This window comes from Gossypium raimondii, chromosome 3, assembly GCF_025698545.1.
Source record: "Gossypium raimondii isolate GPD5lz chromosome 3, ASM2569854v1, whole genome shotgun sequence".
Classification (NCBI taxonomy): Eukaryota; Viridiplantae; Streptophyta; class Magnoliopsida; order Malvales; family Malvaceae; genus Gossypium; species Gossypium raimondii.
This window is the reverse complement of record NC_068567.1, coordinates 56938519-56955065: the sequence shown is the minus strand read 5'-3', so window position 1 is coordinate 56955065 and position 16547 is coordinate 56938519. Positions and strand designations below refer to the sequence as shown.

At 36.0% G+C, this 16547-nt stretch overlaps 1 protein-coding gene across 1 annotated transcript; it reads right to left on the bottom strand.

Annotated features, from left to right (window-relative positions):
- Positions 1-15134: 15134 nt before the first annotated feature.
- Positions 15135-16065, bottom strand: LOC105794887 (uncharacterized). The gene is made up of 2 exons (XM_012624268.2): positions 15920-16065; positions 15135-15812 (listed from the first exon to the last, which is right to left on the bottom strand). The coding sequence occupies exons 1-2, from the start codon at positions 15959-15961 to the stop codon at positions 15135-15137; spliced, it is 720 nt and encodes a 239-aa protein (XP_012479722.2). The 5' UTR covers positions 15962-16065.
- Positions 16066-16547: the final 482 nt, after the last annotated feature.

Below are 16547 nucleotides of genomic sequence, written 5' to 3'. Positions count from 1 at the left end.
AATCGGGGAATCAGCACTTAGCAACCACCAATGAATCAGGGAATCAGCACTTAGCAACCCCTTGGGGGAATCAGCACTTAGCAACCCCTTCATATTCAATGTACTCCGGCTTATTCCGAGTGTTCAACCGAAACCCATATTTTCAACACTTTACCACATTTCCCAACTTAACCACATTTTTAGGATCTTGCCAAATATTTATTCTATGTTCTATTAAATACTAACATATATTGAATAATATCAAAATAATGCATTAAATCACATGTTTACTTACCTCGGTGCAAAATATCAAAATTTTGCAATTTACTCCACTACCTTCTCTTTTCCCCGTTTGAGGTAGTCTTCTCGTCTTTCTTGATCTATAATGGCAAATTTAACTCATTTAATGTCCACATTTATTAAAATAATCCACCACCCAACTTTTTGAAAAATTACAATGTTGCCCCCAGACTTTTGCATAATTACACTTTTGTCCCAAGCTCGAAAATTAAACTTCATCACTTATTCTTATGTTTTATGACATGCTGAACATTTTTCCCTTCTATGGCAACATCAAATTCTCACTCTAACACATACTTTTGAACATTAACTATTTTTACTAATTATGTCAATTTATCCGTTTTCATTTAAAATCGCTTAGCAAAAGTTGTTTAACATAATTTCTAACTTCATATTCCACCATAAAACATCAAAATATACACTTTTCACCTATGGGTATTTTTCCAAATATAAACCCTAACATGAATTAACAGTAAAATAAGCTAAATCGAGCTACGAGGATTTCAAAAATGCAAAGAACATTAAAAACAGGGCTAGGATGCACTTACTATGAGCTTGAGAAAGCAAAGAAACCCTAGCTATGGTGTCTTCCAAATTTTGGCAGCAACTTAATGAAGATGGACACCATTTTTCCATCTTTTTCCCATTTTAATTCTATTTATTTACTGATGACCAAAATGCCCCCCATTTAAAAAAAATCTATTTCACCCATTTCTTATGTCTATTTTTGTCCATCAATTACTAATGGTCTAATTACCACATAAGGACCCCCAACTTATAATTTTATATCAATTAGACACTTCTAACATATAGAACTCAACTTTTTTACTTTTTACAATTTAGTCCTTTTAACTAAATTGAGTGCCCAAACGTCGGAATTTTTGAACGAAATTTTTACGAAATTTTTCCGTAAAATTGTAGACCATGAAAATATAATAATAACTATGTTTTTCCTCGTCGGATTTGTGGTCCCGAAACCACTGTTCCGACTAGGCCCAGAGTCGGGCTGTTGCAATTCTCCCCCTTAGGGATTTTCGTCCCCGAAAATCTTACCAGAAAAGAGGTTTGGGTACTATTTCCTCATAACTTCCTCCGGTTCCCACGTAGCCTCTTTCATTCCATGTCTTTGCCACAACACTTTCACTAAGGCTACACTTTTACTCCTTAACTGTTTGACCTCTCGAGCCAGAATCTTTATCGGTTCCTCCTCATAAGTCATATCCAGTCGAACTTCAATCTCTGTAGGAGAAACTATATGTGAAGGATCCGAACGATATCGTCGCAACATCGATATATGAAATACATTGTGTATCCTTTCCAATTCTCCCGGTAAAGCTAAGCGATATGCTACAGGTCCAATTCTTTCAATAACTTCATACGGTCCAATAAATCGTGGACTCAATTTGCCTTTACGACCAAATCTCAGAATCTTCTTCATGGAGATACTTTCAAAAACACTCTATCACCCACTTGAAACTCAATCTCTTTCCTCTTTAAATTCGCATATGACTTTTGCCGATCTAAAGTAGCCTTTAAGCAGTCACGGATTGTTTTCACTTTTTCTTCAGTTTCTTTCACCAAGTCAACTCCATGAATCCGATTCTCACCGAGCTCAGTCCAATATAAAGGAGTTCTACACTTACGCCCATATAATGCTTCATACGGTGCCATTTGTATACTCGACTGATAGCTATTGTTATAAGCAAATTCAACCAATGGTAGATATTGTTCCCAACTACCTTCAAATTCTAAAATACAACACCGGAGCATGTCTTCAAGAACTTGAATTACTCTTTCTGATTGTCCGTCAGTTTGCGGATGAAACGCGGTACTAAAGTTCAATTTCATACCCAAGGCTTCCTACAATTTTATCCAAAACCTCGAAGTGAACCTCAGATCTCTATCCGATATAATAGACTTAGGCACCCCGTGTAATCTCACTATTTCAGCAACATATAACTCCGTCAACTTGTCAAGTGAGTAATCAATGCGTACAGGAATGAAATGGGCTGACTTTGTTAGTCTATCAACAATTACCCAAATAGCATCTTTCTTCTTTGGAGTTAAGGGCAATCCTGTCACAAAATCCATCATGATATTGTCCCACTTCCACTCTGGAATCATTACCGGCTGAAGTAAACCCGATGGTACTTGATGCTCAGCTTTCACTTGTTGACAAATTAAACACTTTAATACAAATTTCGAGATATCCTTTTTCATGCCCGGCCACCAATACAATTTTTTCAAATCATTATACATTTTCACACTACCTGGGTGAACTGACAAATCACCACTATGTGCCTGACATAAAATGGTCTGAATTAACTCATCATTTCTCGGTACACATACTCTATCCTGGAACATCAGGCAATCATCTGAACCAATTTGAAAATTTGAGTCAACACCTGCCTCACACTGAGCTCTCTTGGCTTGCAATTTACTGTCATTCTTTTGAGCTTCCCGAATTTGCTGAAGAAATAATGGTCTAGCTCTCAATTCAGCCAACATTGAGCCATCATCAGATAAAGTTAATATCGTACCCATAGCTCTCAAGGCAAATAAAGATTTTCTACTCAAGGCATCAGCAACCACATTAGCTTTCCCGGGGTGATAATCAATCACTAATTCATAGTCTTTAATTAGTTCAAGCCATCTTCTTTGTCGCAAATTCAAGTCTTTTTGGCTTATTAAATACTTCAAGCTCTTATGATCAGTGAAGATTCGGCACTTTTCACCATACAAATAATGACGCCAAATTTTTAAAGCAAAAACAATGGCAGCCAATTCTAAATCATGCGTCGGATAATTCTTCTCGTGCGGTTTCAGCTGTCTTGAAGCATAAGCTATTACTTTGCCCTCTTGCATTAACACACACCCAAGACCATTCAACGATGCATCACTGTAAATTACAAACTCCTTCCCTGACTCAGGTTGCACCAACACTGGCGCCTCAGTCAACAATGCCTTCAATTTCTCGAAACTTTGCTGACATTTATCAGTCCATTCAAACTTGACATTCTTCTGTAGTAACTTAGTCATAGGAGAAGCAATCATCGAGAATCCCTTGACAAACCGTCTGTAATAGCCAGCTAAGCCTAGAAAACTTCTAACCTCGGTCACATTCTTTGGTGGCTCCCAATCAACAATTGCTGAAATTTTGCTTGGATCAACCCGAATACCTTCACTTGAAACTATATGTCCCAAGAATCCAACTTCGCGAAGCCAAAACTCACTTTTGCTGAATTTAGCATATAATTTCTTCTCCCTCAGAATCTGCAACACAGTTCTCAAATGTTCTGCATGCTCGGATTCATCCCGAGAATAAATTAAAATATCATCTATGAACACTACTACGAACTTATCTAGATACGGTCAGAAAATTCGATTCATCAAATCCATAAAAATAGTTGGAGCATTTGTCAACCCAAAAGGCATTACCAGAAATTCATAGTGTCCATACCTCGTTCTAAAAATGGTTTTTGGCACATCGGACTCTTTAACTCTCAACTGATAGTAACCAGACCTCAGATCGATCTTTGAAAACACTATTGCCCCTTTTAGTTGGTCAAACAAATCATCAATTCTCGGCAAAGGATACTTGTTCTTTATAGTCACTTTGTTGAGCTGACGATAGTCAATACAAAGTCTCATAGAGCCGTCCTTCTTTTTCACAAAAAACACAGGAGCACCCCAAGGAGAAAAACTTGGTCTCACAAATCCTTTATCTGTCAATTCTTGTAGCTGAGCTTTTAATTCTTTCAATTCAGTCGGAGCCATCCGATACGGAGTAATAGAAATCGGTGCAATACCAGGTAACAAGTCAATAGCAAACTCCACTTCGCTAGTCGGAGGTAACCCAGGTAATTCCTCTGGAAATACATCCGGAAACTCACAAACTACAAGACTTGATTCAAGCTTGACCGGTTATATCAGTATTCAACACATAAGCAATATAGGCTTCACATCATTTTCTTAAGTATTTCTGAGTAGACATGTGCGAAATCACTATAGGTAATTTATTCGGCTCCTCTGCTTCAACCCGGAGAATTTCACCGTTTTCACACTTCAATTCAAGGATTTTCTGTCTACAATTTACCTTGGCATCATGCAATATCAACCAATCCATCCCCAAAATAACATCAAACTCATCAAATGGTAACAACATCAAATTAGCCAGGAAACAGTGACCTTGAATCATCAAAGGACAATTCTTGCAAACCTTATCGACTAAGACATATTTGCCTAAAGGATTTGATACTTTAACCACATATTCAGTATTTTCAACAGGAAAATTCTTACTAGATACTAAATTCACACATACATATGAATGAGTAGACCTAGGGTCAATCAAACCAACAACATCAATATCATGAAGAGAAAATGTACCGGTAATCACGTTGAGAGATGATGCATCCTTACGAGCACGTATGGCATAAGTTCTGGCAGGCGCTCTAGTTTCTGATCTCCTAGCTGTATCTTTTACTACACTTTTACCACTGGCTTTGCTCCCAACATTCCTCGGTGGTCTACCTCTGCTAACAATATCACCCGATCCAGCTCTTTGTAATCTTTCTTCCTCTATTCTCTTAGGGCAATCTTTTATATAGTGTTCTTGAGAACCACACCTGAAACAAGCTCGTTTAAATCCCCAACACTCACCAGCATGTCGCCTGCCACACTGTTGACACACGGGTCTAGTATTCCCCACATTGCCCACACTTGCCACTGAGGTAGCTTGAGTTTTAGCTCCAGAATATGACCTCCCTCGGTCTTTACATGAATACCCAACTGAGCCAGTTGGTCGTGGATCCATCCCTTTAAGCTTCTTTGGTTGGGATTGAAATGTTCTGCTCATTGACCTTTTTCTTACATCTCGAGCTTCCATCTCTGCTCTTCTCTTTTCTTTACTCAGTTCTTCAGCCTTACAGGCTCGGTCAACCAGCACTACAAATTCTTTCAACTCTAAAACCCCAATATACAGTTTGCTATCTTCATTTAACCCCTCTTCGAATCTTTTACACATAATGGCCTCCGTGGGCACACATTCCTGGACATATTTGCTGAGCCTGACAAACTCCCTTTCATATTCTGCCACAGACATCCGGCCTGCTACAACTCAAGAAACTCCTTGCATTTCTGATCAATAAACTGTTGGCTTATATATTTCTTTCTGAATTCCTCCTGAAAGAAGTCCCAAGTAACTCTTTCTTTCGGAACCACCGATATTAATGTTTTCCACCAACGGTATGTTGAATCCTTCAGTAAAGACACAACACATTTCAAACATTCATCAGGAGCACAAGATAGTTCATCTAATACCCGAATAGTGTTTTCAAGCCAAAACTGTGCTTTTTCCAGATCATCATCAACATTAGCCCTGAAATCTTCAGCCCCATGCTTTCGAATTCTGTCAACTGGTGCTTTACTTGATCTTACCAACCCAACACTTTGTGGAGCTACTGGGACCGGTTGAGGAATAGGAGGGGGTGGAGGAGGTGGAACATTCGGATTTGCACGAACATATTCTGTATACCAATCACTCATCATCCGAAGGAAGGCTTCCCGAGCCTCACCCTGACTATATGTCTCATGTCTACTCTCTTCATGCGCGGTCCCTTGTGCGGAAGCCGGCGCGTTACTTTCAACATCATCTGTCATACTTCGGTCAGGATCCATTTACTATATAAAACAAAATTTTAAATTGTCAAAAATCATCACACAATCACAATATAATTATGGCATGTATAGACTGACTTTCACACATATTTTATTGGTCCGAGAACCGACTAAACCGTAGCTCTGATACCACTGAAATGTAACACCCCTTACCCGTATTCCTTAACGGAACAGAGTATGAGGTATTACTAAATTTTTTTTAAATTTCGACAGCATTTCTGCTTGTTTTTACATATAACCCCCTGTAAGTTTTCAATCACACTTTCAAACAGATCCAATAATCCAACCAAAAACAATTGTATAACCAAACACAATTTATTTAATAATGAATACCAACATTTTAAACCGAAACATATATATATTAGTTTACGCCACGATACATAAAGTCGTCTATACATGCCATGTTTCTAAAATATGAGTTGCAAAATACCCAAGCGTTGATGATAGTGTGGATGATTATCTGACTTCGTCCAAATTCCGAGCTGGCTGATGTCACTATAATCAAGGGAAAATAAAAACGAGTAAGCATATAGCTTAGTAAGTAAACATATGACAAATAAATAAATTTCCCACATCATTTCACAGCAACATAATTTTAGTCACACATAAAATTCAAGGTTCGTTTAATTTCCAGCAAACGGTCTTTCTACATCACAGACGCTAATTTATTTTTATCTGGAGCTACAGGACTCCAAATTAAGTTCCGTAAATTTTCCCCAAAAATAGACTCATATACCTTTCCACCATAAAATTTTTAGAATTTTTTATTTAGCCAATTAGTACAGTTTATTCTTTAAAGATTCCCTTGTTTCACTGCCCGATGGTTCTGACCTCCCTTTACTAAAATTTATTTAACTCTCTGTAAAAAATTCAACCAATGTCTCGTTTGTTTCTATTAAAAATAGACTCAATAAGGAATCCAGGCATATAAATTTCAGGCCATAATTATATTTTTCACAATTTTTGGTGATTTTCCAAATTTGGAACAGGGGATTTCGAAATCAATCCAGCCCTGTCTCAAATAACATCAAATATCCCCAAATATACAACTCTTTTGCTTACTCTGTTTCTTTCATATGAAAATAGACTCGCTCAGATTTAATTTAATATATTATTCAACCTCCAATTCATTTTCCACCATTTATGGTGATTTTTCAAAGTTGCTCAACTGCTGTTGTTCAAAACAGTTTTATATTTAATTTGCTCTTTTGTAGTTTTTGATACTTCCTCTTACCTTATACATGGGTTGACTATGTATCAAACTCAATATTCCTCCCATAAATTTGTCCACCATACATAAATATTCACTTTCCCAATTTCCTCGTTGAACACTCGGAATGTTAACCGTTATCGGTGGATTCAGCACTTAGCAACCACCAGTGATTCGGGGAATCAGCACTTAGCAATCCCTTTCGCATTCAAAGTTATGGTGGAATCAGCACTTAGCAACCACCAATCATTGGGGGAATCAGCACTTAGCAACCCCCTTCACATTTAAAGATACGGTGGAATCAGCACTTAGCAACCACCAATAAATCGGGGAATCAGCACTTAACAACCCCTTGGGGGAATCAGCATTTAGCAACCCCTTCATATTCAATGTACTCCAGCTTATTCCGAGTGTTCAACCGAAACCCATATTTTCAACACTTTACCACCTTTCCCAACTTAACCACATTTTTAGGATCTTGCCAAATATTTATTCTATGTTCTATTAAATACTAACATATATTCCACCATAAAACAGCAAAATAAACACTTTTCACCTATGGGTATTTTTCCAAATATAAACCCTAACATGAATTAATAGTAAAATAAGTAAACCGAGCTACGAGTATTTCAAAAATGCAAAGAACATTAAAAACGGGGCTAGGATGCACTTACTATGAGCTTGAGAAAGCAAAGAAACCCTAGCTATGGTGTCTTCCAAATTTTGGCAGCAACTTAATGAAGATGGACACCAATTTTCCATCTTTTTCCCATTTTAATTCTATTTATTTACTAATTACCAAAATGCCCCCATTTAAAAAAAATCTATTCCACCCATTTCTTATGTCTATTTTTGTCCATCAATTACTAATGGTCTAATTACCACATAAGGACCCCCAACTTATAATTTTATATCAATTAGACACTTCTAACATACAGAACTCAACTTTTGCACTTTTTACAATTTAGTCCTTTTGACTAAATTGAGTGCCCAAACGTCGGAATTTTTGAACGAAATTTTTACGAAATTTTTTTGTAAAATTGTAGACCATGAAAATATAATAATAACCATGTTTTTCCTCGTCAGATTTGTGGTCCCGAAACCACTGTTCCAACTAGGCCCAGAGTCGGGCTGTTGCACCATCTCATCCCCCTCCACAGTTTTTAGTTCCACATACTTAGTAGCACAGTCTAAATTCACTTCATCCTTAACCAGCCAGTCTATGGTCAGTATTAATTCGAATTCTCCAAAAGGAAGTTTCATTAGTTTCGCCAAAAAGATGGTTTCTTGAACCTCCAACGGTACATCTCTGAACAATCATTTCACCTTAACTAACTGCCCTAAAAGACTTAACACAATAATTTCACTCGCAGTAGTTTCAAACATTATACCAAAAGTCTCAGACACCGAGCATGCTATATATGAATGCGTAGACCCCATATCGATCAGTACAGTATAAGGTACATTATAGATAAAGCAAGTACCAGTAATAACATATGGGGCGTCTCCGTCCTCTCAGTGACGTGCAGCATAAACCAGAGTTGCCTGCCTCGCCTCAGTATGACCAGCACCTCTTTCCGATACTCCACGACCATGACCCATACCATTTCCATCTCTGGCCTGACCACAACCTCTTAGTGGCTGCTGAACACCTTTCGGAGGTTGAACAGTACCCTGACCTTTAGCTTGCATCTGCTCAGGCCTCCGTGGACAGTCTTTGAGACGGTACTCTAATGATCCGCACCTCAAACATGCTCTAATCCTTTTCCAGCACTTGGCCTGATGGTGTCTACTACAGTCAACACATGTCTGCGGTCCAATAGCAGTAATATGGGCCCCAACTCTGACTAGCCCATCCACTCTGGCCTTTTTCTTCGGCCTCTGAGTGAAACTCGAAGGCTCTGAATTAGGATTAGGATTAGGATTAGGATTTTTAAGATTTGTGGTATCAGAGCCAAGTTACAAAAGTCGGCTGTGGATTAGGATTTTTAAGATTTGATTCTTTAAAAATTGATTTTTAAATTACGTGAAATGCTTTTACTAAATGTGTGGCACATTGAGTCTCCGGCGTCGATCCTGGATGTCCTCTAAACTGGTATATGTTTAAAACTTAAAATGCTATAGATATTATATACTGAGACTACTATAGATAGACTATACTGAAAACACTCAGGTTAGTGCATACTGATACTGTAGTAAAACCGATAAACACTGGTAGACACTACATCGTACGAAAACAAACGTTACACTTTTGATACTGTTTTCATAAAATATCTGTTAATAAACACTGGAACTATAAAATAATGCATAAAACTGTAAATACAGATTAACATGAATAGACAATAAGCACAAGAGGTACTCGCAGATGGGGTACAAGAAGTCGTGGTAGAGGTCGTAGAGAGGATCGAGCTGGGTCCTCATCTTCTAGCAACTTGCCTAATTTGGATACAAGTGAGACATCGACTTCACCTGTGACTGAGATTGAGTTTCATAATCAAGCGACTGGGGACGACGCACTGTCTCAAGCCATGATAAGGATTCTAAAGAGGGTCATTGGGCCCACTACGGGAGCTGAAGGCTGCGGGTCAGTTACGGAACGACTCCAGTCTAGCGGAGCTGAGCTTTTCAAGGGTATTACTGGAGCTGCCCCTAATGTGGCAGAATACTGGATTAAGGCCACAAAGAGGATTATGGATGACCTGGACTGCACCCATGAGTAGAAATTAAAGGGTGTTGTATCGCTACTACGTGATGAGGCGTATCAGTTGTGGCTCACTGTTAAGGAAGGCACTTAGCCCAATCGATTGACCTGGGAGTTCTTTAAGACTGCTTTCCAGGGGAAGTATGTGCAGGTTAGTTATATAGCCGTAGGAGGGGAGTTCTTAAATTTGACTCAGGAAGATAGATCGGTGGCCGAGTATGAGGCTAAATTTTTTAGATTGAGTCGTTATGTGCGAGGTATGGTGGCGACTAAGTACGAGTGTTGTGTTCACTTCGAGGATGGCCTCAAGGATAATCTGAAGGTTTTAATAGCTCCACAGAGGGAGCGAGACTTTGCTGCTTGGTTGATAAGATAAAAATCGTCAAGGAAGTAAAGCGCTCTGAGTGCCAGAATCGAGAAATGAGGTAGGAGTAAGAGGGATTCAGAGCCCCTGAGTTCCGTTTATAGGCCTAAGAAAAAGGCTAGAGTTGATGGGCCGATCAGAGTTAGGGTTCCCATAGCTGCTACTGGACAACCACTGTGTACTGACTGTGGTAAATGCCATCAGGGTGAGTGTTGGAAAAGAATTAGGGCATGTTTAATGTGCAGTTCATTATAGCATCGTATTAGAAAGTGTTTGCGGAGGTCCGGTCTAATGCAAGCTCCAGATACTAGTACTGCACCTCCACCGAGAAGAGCTCAACAGCCACTGAGAGACCGTAGTTAGGCTAGAGGTAGTAATGGGTTGGGTCGTGGTCAGAGAGCACCAGACAAAGGTGCTGGTCATACTGAGGCGAGTTAACTGACTCTAGTTTATATTGCACATCGCCGAGAGAATGGAGATGCTCCAGATGTTATCACGGGTACGTTCTTTATTTATAATGTACCTTATACTGAACTGATAGATATAGGATCCACTCACTCCTATATAGCTAGTACTATGTCCAAGAATTTGGGTATACTGGTTGAGAGCACTGCGAGTGAGGTGACTGTACTGAGTCTGTTGAGACAATTAATAAAGGTAAATAAGTTGTTTAGAGATGTTCCTTTAGAGGTTCAAGGGGCTATTTTTCTAGCTGATCTAATGGAACTGTCTTTTAGAGAGTTTGATCTGATATTAGGAATGGACTGGTTGGTTAAACACCAGGTGAGCTTAGATTGTGCCACAAAAGGGGTTATACTGAGAACTGAGGAGGATAGCGAGGTAGTCGTAACTGGGAAATGTCAAAACTACTCATCGACTGTGCTGCATTGAGGGTGAAAAAATTAGTTCGTAAGGGATGTGAGGCGTATCTGGCCTACATCAGTGTTTCAGATTCTGGGGATTCTTCGGTTAAGGATATCAGGACGGTTAAGGATTTTCAGACATTTTTCCTGAAGAGCTACCTGGGTTACCTTCGAATCGTGAAGTAGAGTTTGTAATTGAGCTCCTTCCTAATACAGTTCCGAGGTCCATCACCCCTTATAGAATGGCACCGAAAGAGCTTGTGGAGCTTGTGGAGCTTAAGACATATTTCACCAAAATTATTCTTCACCCATGATCTTGAGAAAAGAGGTGATATAAATGTTCAACAAATTCGTTCTAGTAAGAATTGAGCAGATCTTTTACTAAGGCATTGCCAAATTCAACATTTGAAAGACTACTACACAAGATTGGAATGCGTCGACTCAAAGATGTAATGTAATGCTGCCATCAGGGCAAGTCTAAAAATAAGTTGTACTCTTTTCTTTTAATTAAGGTTTTGTCCCATTGAGTTTTCCTGGTAAAGGTTTTTAACGAGGCAGCTTGTAATAGAAGATTGTGTACTCTTTTTCCTTTATTAGGTTTTTTATCCCACAGGGTTTTTCCTAATAAGGTTTTAACAAGACAAATTATCTACCAATGGACATCCAATGGGGAATGTTATGAATATCTTATTAAGTGGATGTCCATCATTATAAAGATAAAGTTTTGATATACTTTAAATTCTAATAGTTATTAGAATTAGATCTCTATTTCTTTTATACTTCTTATACCTATAAATAGAGACTCTGATGAAGTATTGTAATCATCTGTTTTGATCAATAAAGTTCATTCTCTGTTGCTTTCATATTTTCTTTGTTCTTTATTCTCTCCATCTCTCTTTGCTTTATAACAAGATACATATTATTTCTATAATTATATAGATCTTTTTTCTAAAATTAAAAAAATCAATAAAAATATTTAAATATTTATTCCAAAAATTGAAATTAAAAATATTTTTATAATTACGAAAAAGGAATGAGATTACTTAGAATTGAACCCAAGCTCTCATACTTAAAACATAATACTCTTGTCATTAAGCTAAAAGATTATTGACAATTAAATTAAAATTATATATAATATATATTTTTAAAATTATCTATATAATATATATTTACTTTTTGAATCATCAATTATATATATTATAATTATTTTATCTTTGAATTTTTCTATAATTAAATTATAAATCATATGCAAAATATTACAAATATATTATCGTTTAAAAACTTAAATATATATTTTAAGTTGTTTATATATTTTAAAAATTATTTTATTAATAATTTTAATTAATATGTAGTTATTTAAATAATAATAATTTTATAAAACACATGGGATAGAAAATTAATTACTTAAAAATAAAACAATTCTAATAAAAAGAGTTTAAAAACAAAAATTGAATTCAACCATGAGATCATCCTTCATCTTTCTCGGCTCATTTGAATTCAACCATGAGATCATCTTTGATCTTTCTCCAACTCATCTTTCTTAGAAATAAGTAAATATATAATAAAGTCGATAAAGAATTTTATATAAGTTTTATATATAAAATTGGGAGGTCACTCTCAAAATTTTCTTTTCTCCCTAAACAAGTCTTCTTCTTATGTTTTATGTTTGGACTATCAATAATTTCTGTCAGACGACGTCATTGCTTTTTGATTCATATTTGTTCTTATAGGGACTTTGATTAAAAAACTGAAATTTTTATCTTATTCTAGAAATATTTGTATAAAAAAATCCTCCAATTTTCTTCCTCTCCGCCTTATTATAAATTACTTATTCATTATTAGGAAAAATGAAATCTCACAAAAACTAGGAGAAAGGCCGAACGCAATGGAAAGAATAGAATTAGGCTAGTTTGGATGGGCGGTGTGTTTACCTCCGGTGAGGTTAAAAACAGCGGTGGCGATGAGATTAGTTACTGTAGCGGTGAGATTGGATACTGTAGCGGTGAGATTAGAGACAATGGTGGAGTGTGTGTTTGGATTCAAACGCAGCTGTAGCGGTGAGGTGAGAATAAGAAATGACTATTAAGGACATCAGATTAGAATTGATATATAATAGAAGTTATTTAAATTATTTTACTTTTTTAAAATTATTAAAATATGTGAATTTATAAATTCATTTAATAAATTATTAAAATGTATCTTCCAATATTTTAATGAATTATATAATTAATTTAAAATATTTATTAGATAAAATGATAATTATTTTTAATTTTTTATAGTTAAATATTTTTTATAATAATTATTCAACAAATAGTAACGTTATATTTGGATCAAATTTTGAAGTATCTAAACGGATGATTTTTAATAAAAAAAATATAGTAACATAAGACATAACAAGTTTCATTATTACTAGAAATTAGGTTATGATACAAAATGTTTTTACAAATATGGATTCATTAAACTAGTTGCAATGGTTTCCCTTAACATCGTGATTTCAAGGTCACTTTCTCTGTTAGAAGAACTCGATTCACCTCTGTCAAACTGGCTTGAAGAGACTGGCATGTCGGGTATATTCTCAAATTCTCGAAAATCCTCATCATTTGACCAAGCATGTCTTCGAATGTAATTATGCAAAACCATTGTTGCAATAACTATTAAAACTTGCTTGTCGAATGAATAACTTGGAATATCTTTTAATATTGGCCATTTTTTTCCACACTCCAAATGTTCGTTCAATCACATAGTGTAACGAAGAATGGGCATGATTAAAGATTTCTTTTTTTCCTGATACTTGATGATTACCTCGACGAAAATCAGGTAAATGATATCGTTCCCCCCTATATGGACCTAGAAAACCTGCCATTTGTGGATATCCTGAATCCACAAGATAATATTTTCCTACAAAAAAGTAAAACATAATGTCAAGTTTAAAAATAAATTAAAAAATTAATTTTTTATGTAAAAAGTAATTAAAAAATTAAAGTTCAACCTGGTGGAGGGTGTGGAAACTTCAACTCTTGCTTTCTAAGTGCTTGCAAAAAAATTCTACTATCATGTGTTGTTCCTTCCCAACCAGGAAATGCAAAAATAAAGCACATGCTGATGTCACAAACAGCCATAATATTTTGAGTTGGTTCACCTTTTCGTCCGATATAAGGTATTTGACAAGAAGGCGAAATGCATGCTTTTATGTGTGTTCCATCTATGGCCCCAATACAATCCTTTAAAATAAATACAAGTAATGAGATAAAAGTTAGAAATAATTTATGTTTTAAAAATATAAAGATTGTGTAAATTTTACCTTAAAGTGAGGCCAATATCTTGTATCATGTCAAATATTGTTCGTTACTTCCTCGAATTGACCTTCAATAGGTTTAATCGTGTCTATTCCCATTCGAGCAAATATATGCAACATATCAATAAAAATTCGACTAACAGTTTCCCCAGATCGTTGAAATCACTCTGTTGCATTTGAATTTGATTCTCTATTTCCAAGAATGTACAATGATAATGCTAACTTCTCCATCGCCGATACCTTCCCTTTCTTTAAGCCATAATTTGTTTGCAAATCATGCAACAATCTGTGAAATATTTTTTTTGGCATCCTAAAACTAATCATGCAACGATCATCGTGCCCATTTAATACTTCGTCCACCCACATTTGACCTGTATAATTTGAATCTATACGCAGTTGCATAGTGAAATAAGTTTCATGGTGTACCAATACACTGTTTAACACATATTCTTCCTCTTCATGATAATTGTTGTGCTCAACTTGGGTAACAATTGTGGCTATTCTTCGTTTAGCTTCTTCACTTAATTCAGAGGTATCATAATTCATATAAAAAATATTACACATATTGTTAAATTCATCCATAACCTGAAAAAGTAATCAAATGAAAATAAATTAATATTTCGTGACATTCTACACAACACAGAAACTTGATTAAAAGCATAACATAAAAATACCAAACATAAAAAGTATCATACATTAGTTTTACAAAGTAGTATAGTTATATTACAATAATAACTCTAAGGAGCTTATGGTGGAGGTGGTTGATGGTATGGTTGGAAGGGAAATGAGGATGTTGATACCAAGGATGAAAATGATGCAATTGGATTTTGTTCAGCATACTCACATCGAAGCCACCAAACCCTATCATCTGGATCTAAGTTCAAAAACACTTCTCGTTTCACCGGTATTTGGAACATTTTGGTGGCAAAATAGTACAATTCATCTTTTTTTGGAATTTCATCTCCCAAAGCACATAAAGCATCCATTGCATTTGAAATAGTATATTGAGAGTGAGGAAATATAATTTCATTCACTGACTTCCTTGGACTAGCCATACTCTCACACAATTTCTCAATCTGAGTAGTTAACGTATTTCTTGATGATTTTCTACATGAACTTGATTTTTTTCCTTTACCGTGTACAGCCCCAAGTGTTTGCTTTCTTCGATTAGGAATTTCATGAGAAGGGTTTGATGGTACCTCATCAGGAGGAATACTTTCATTCTGGTTACTATGTTCATCTGAATCACCAAAACCCTCATTAGGTGAATCATCTCCCATAGGAACTCCACTTGGAAGAACACCAGACGAAGGTGCCCATGCGTTCTCTCCAGTGGCTACAATGCCAGCAAACATTTGCCACATTAACTCATTCAATCGTGGTTCAATTCCTTTCTTCTTAAATCCTTTAAAATCAGGATTTTCCTACATAACGTGTTAAATGTTAAATGTTATACTAAGATTTTTATAATTGTAAATTATTAATTTCAATAAACATTATGCATTAAAATAATGATAAAGTTAACACTAACCTGTATTTTTGCAGCCCACCATTCTTCGGTAGCATCGACCATCTTTTTAGATGGACACCATCCAATACCTGTAGATTCCTTAAGCAACTCCCTCCATAACCTCCATTCCTTTTTTAATGTATCCCACTTATTTTTCAATTGAGGTTTTCCATAATTGTTGACACCATTTTTTTTATAAAACTGGGTCGACTTGGGTTTTGAAAAATGAAAACGAAAGTGGGAGTCACCACCAATCTTTTTGATAGGTGTGATCGGATCACCTTTAAAAGCGGTTGTTTTTAATAAATAATTTAATTTTATTAAAACAATGAGTTTGGTCTACGAAATTCGAACAATGGGTTCGGGAGTCGGTTACGTACGAGGAAGGATTAGCACCCTCGTAACGCCCAAAATTCGTACCTAGTTGATTAGTTAATGGCTTAATGTCGAAAATTGAGAAGTTTGAAGAATTTTTCAAAATACGATCATTGTATTAAAATGTTGAAAATTTTGGGAAAATGAGGCATATTTCACGTTAATCGAGAAAAAAAACATCATATCCAGTAAGTTAGGGCACAATGTCTTGAATTCCTAATACGTGAATGAATGCCAAAACTTACTTAAAAAAAGTTATTTAATTATCTCGGGT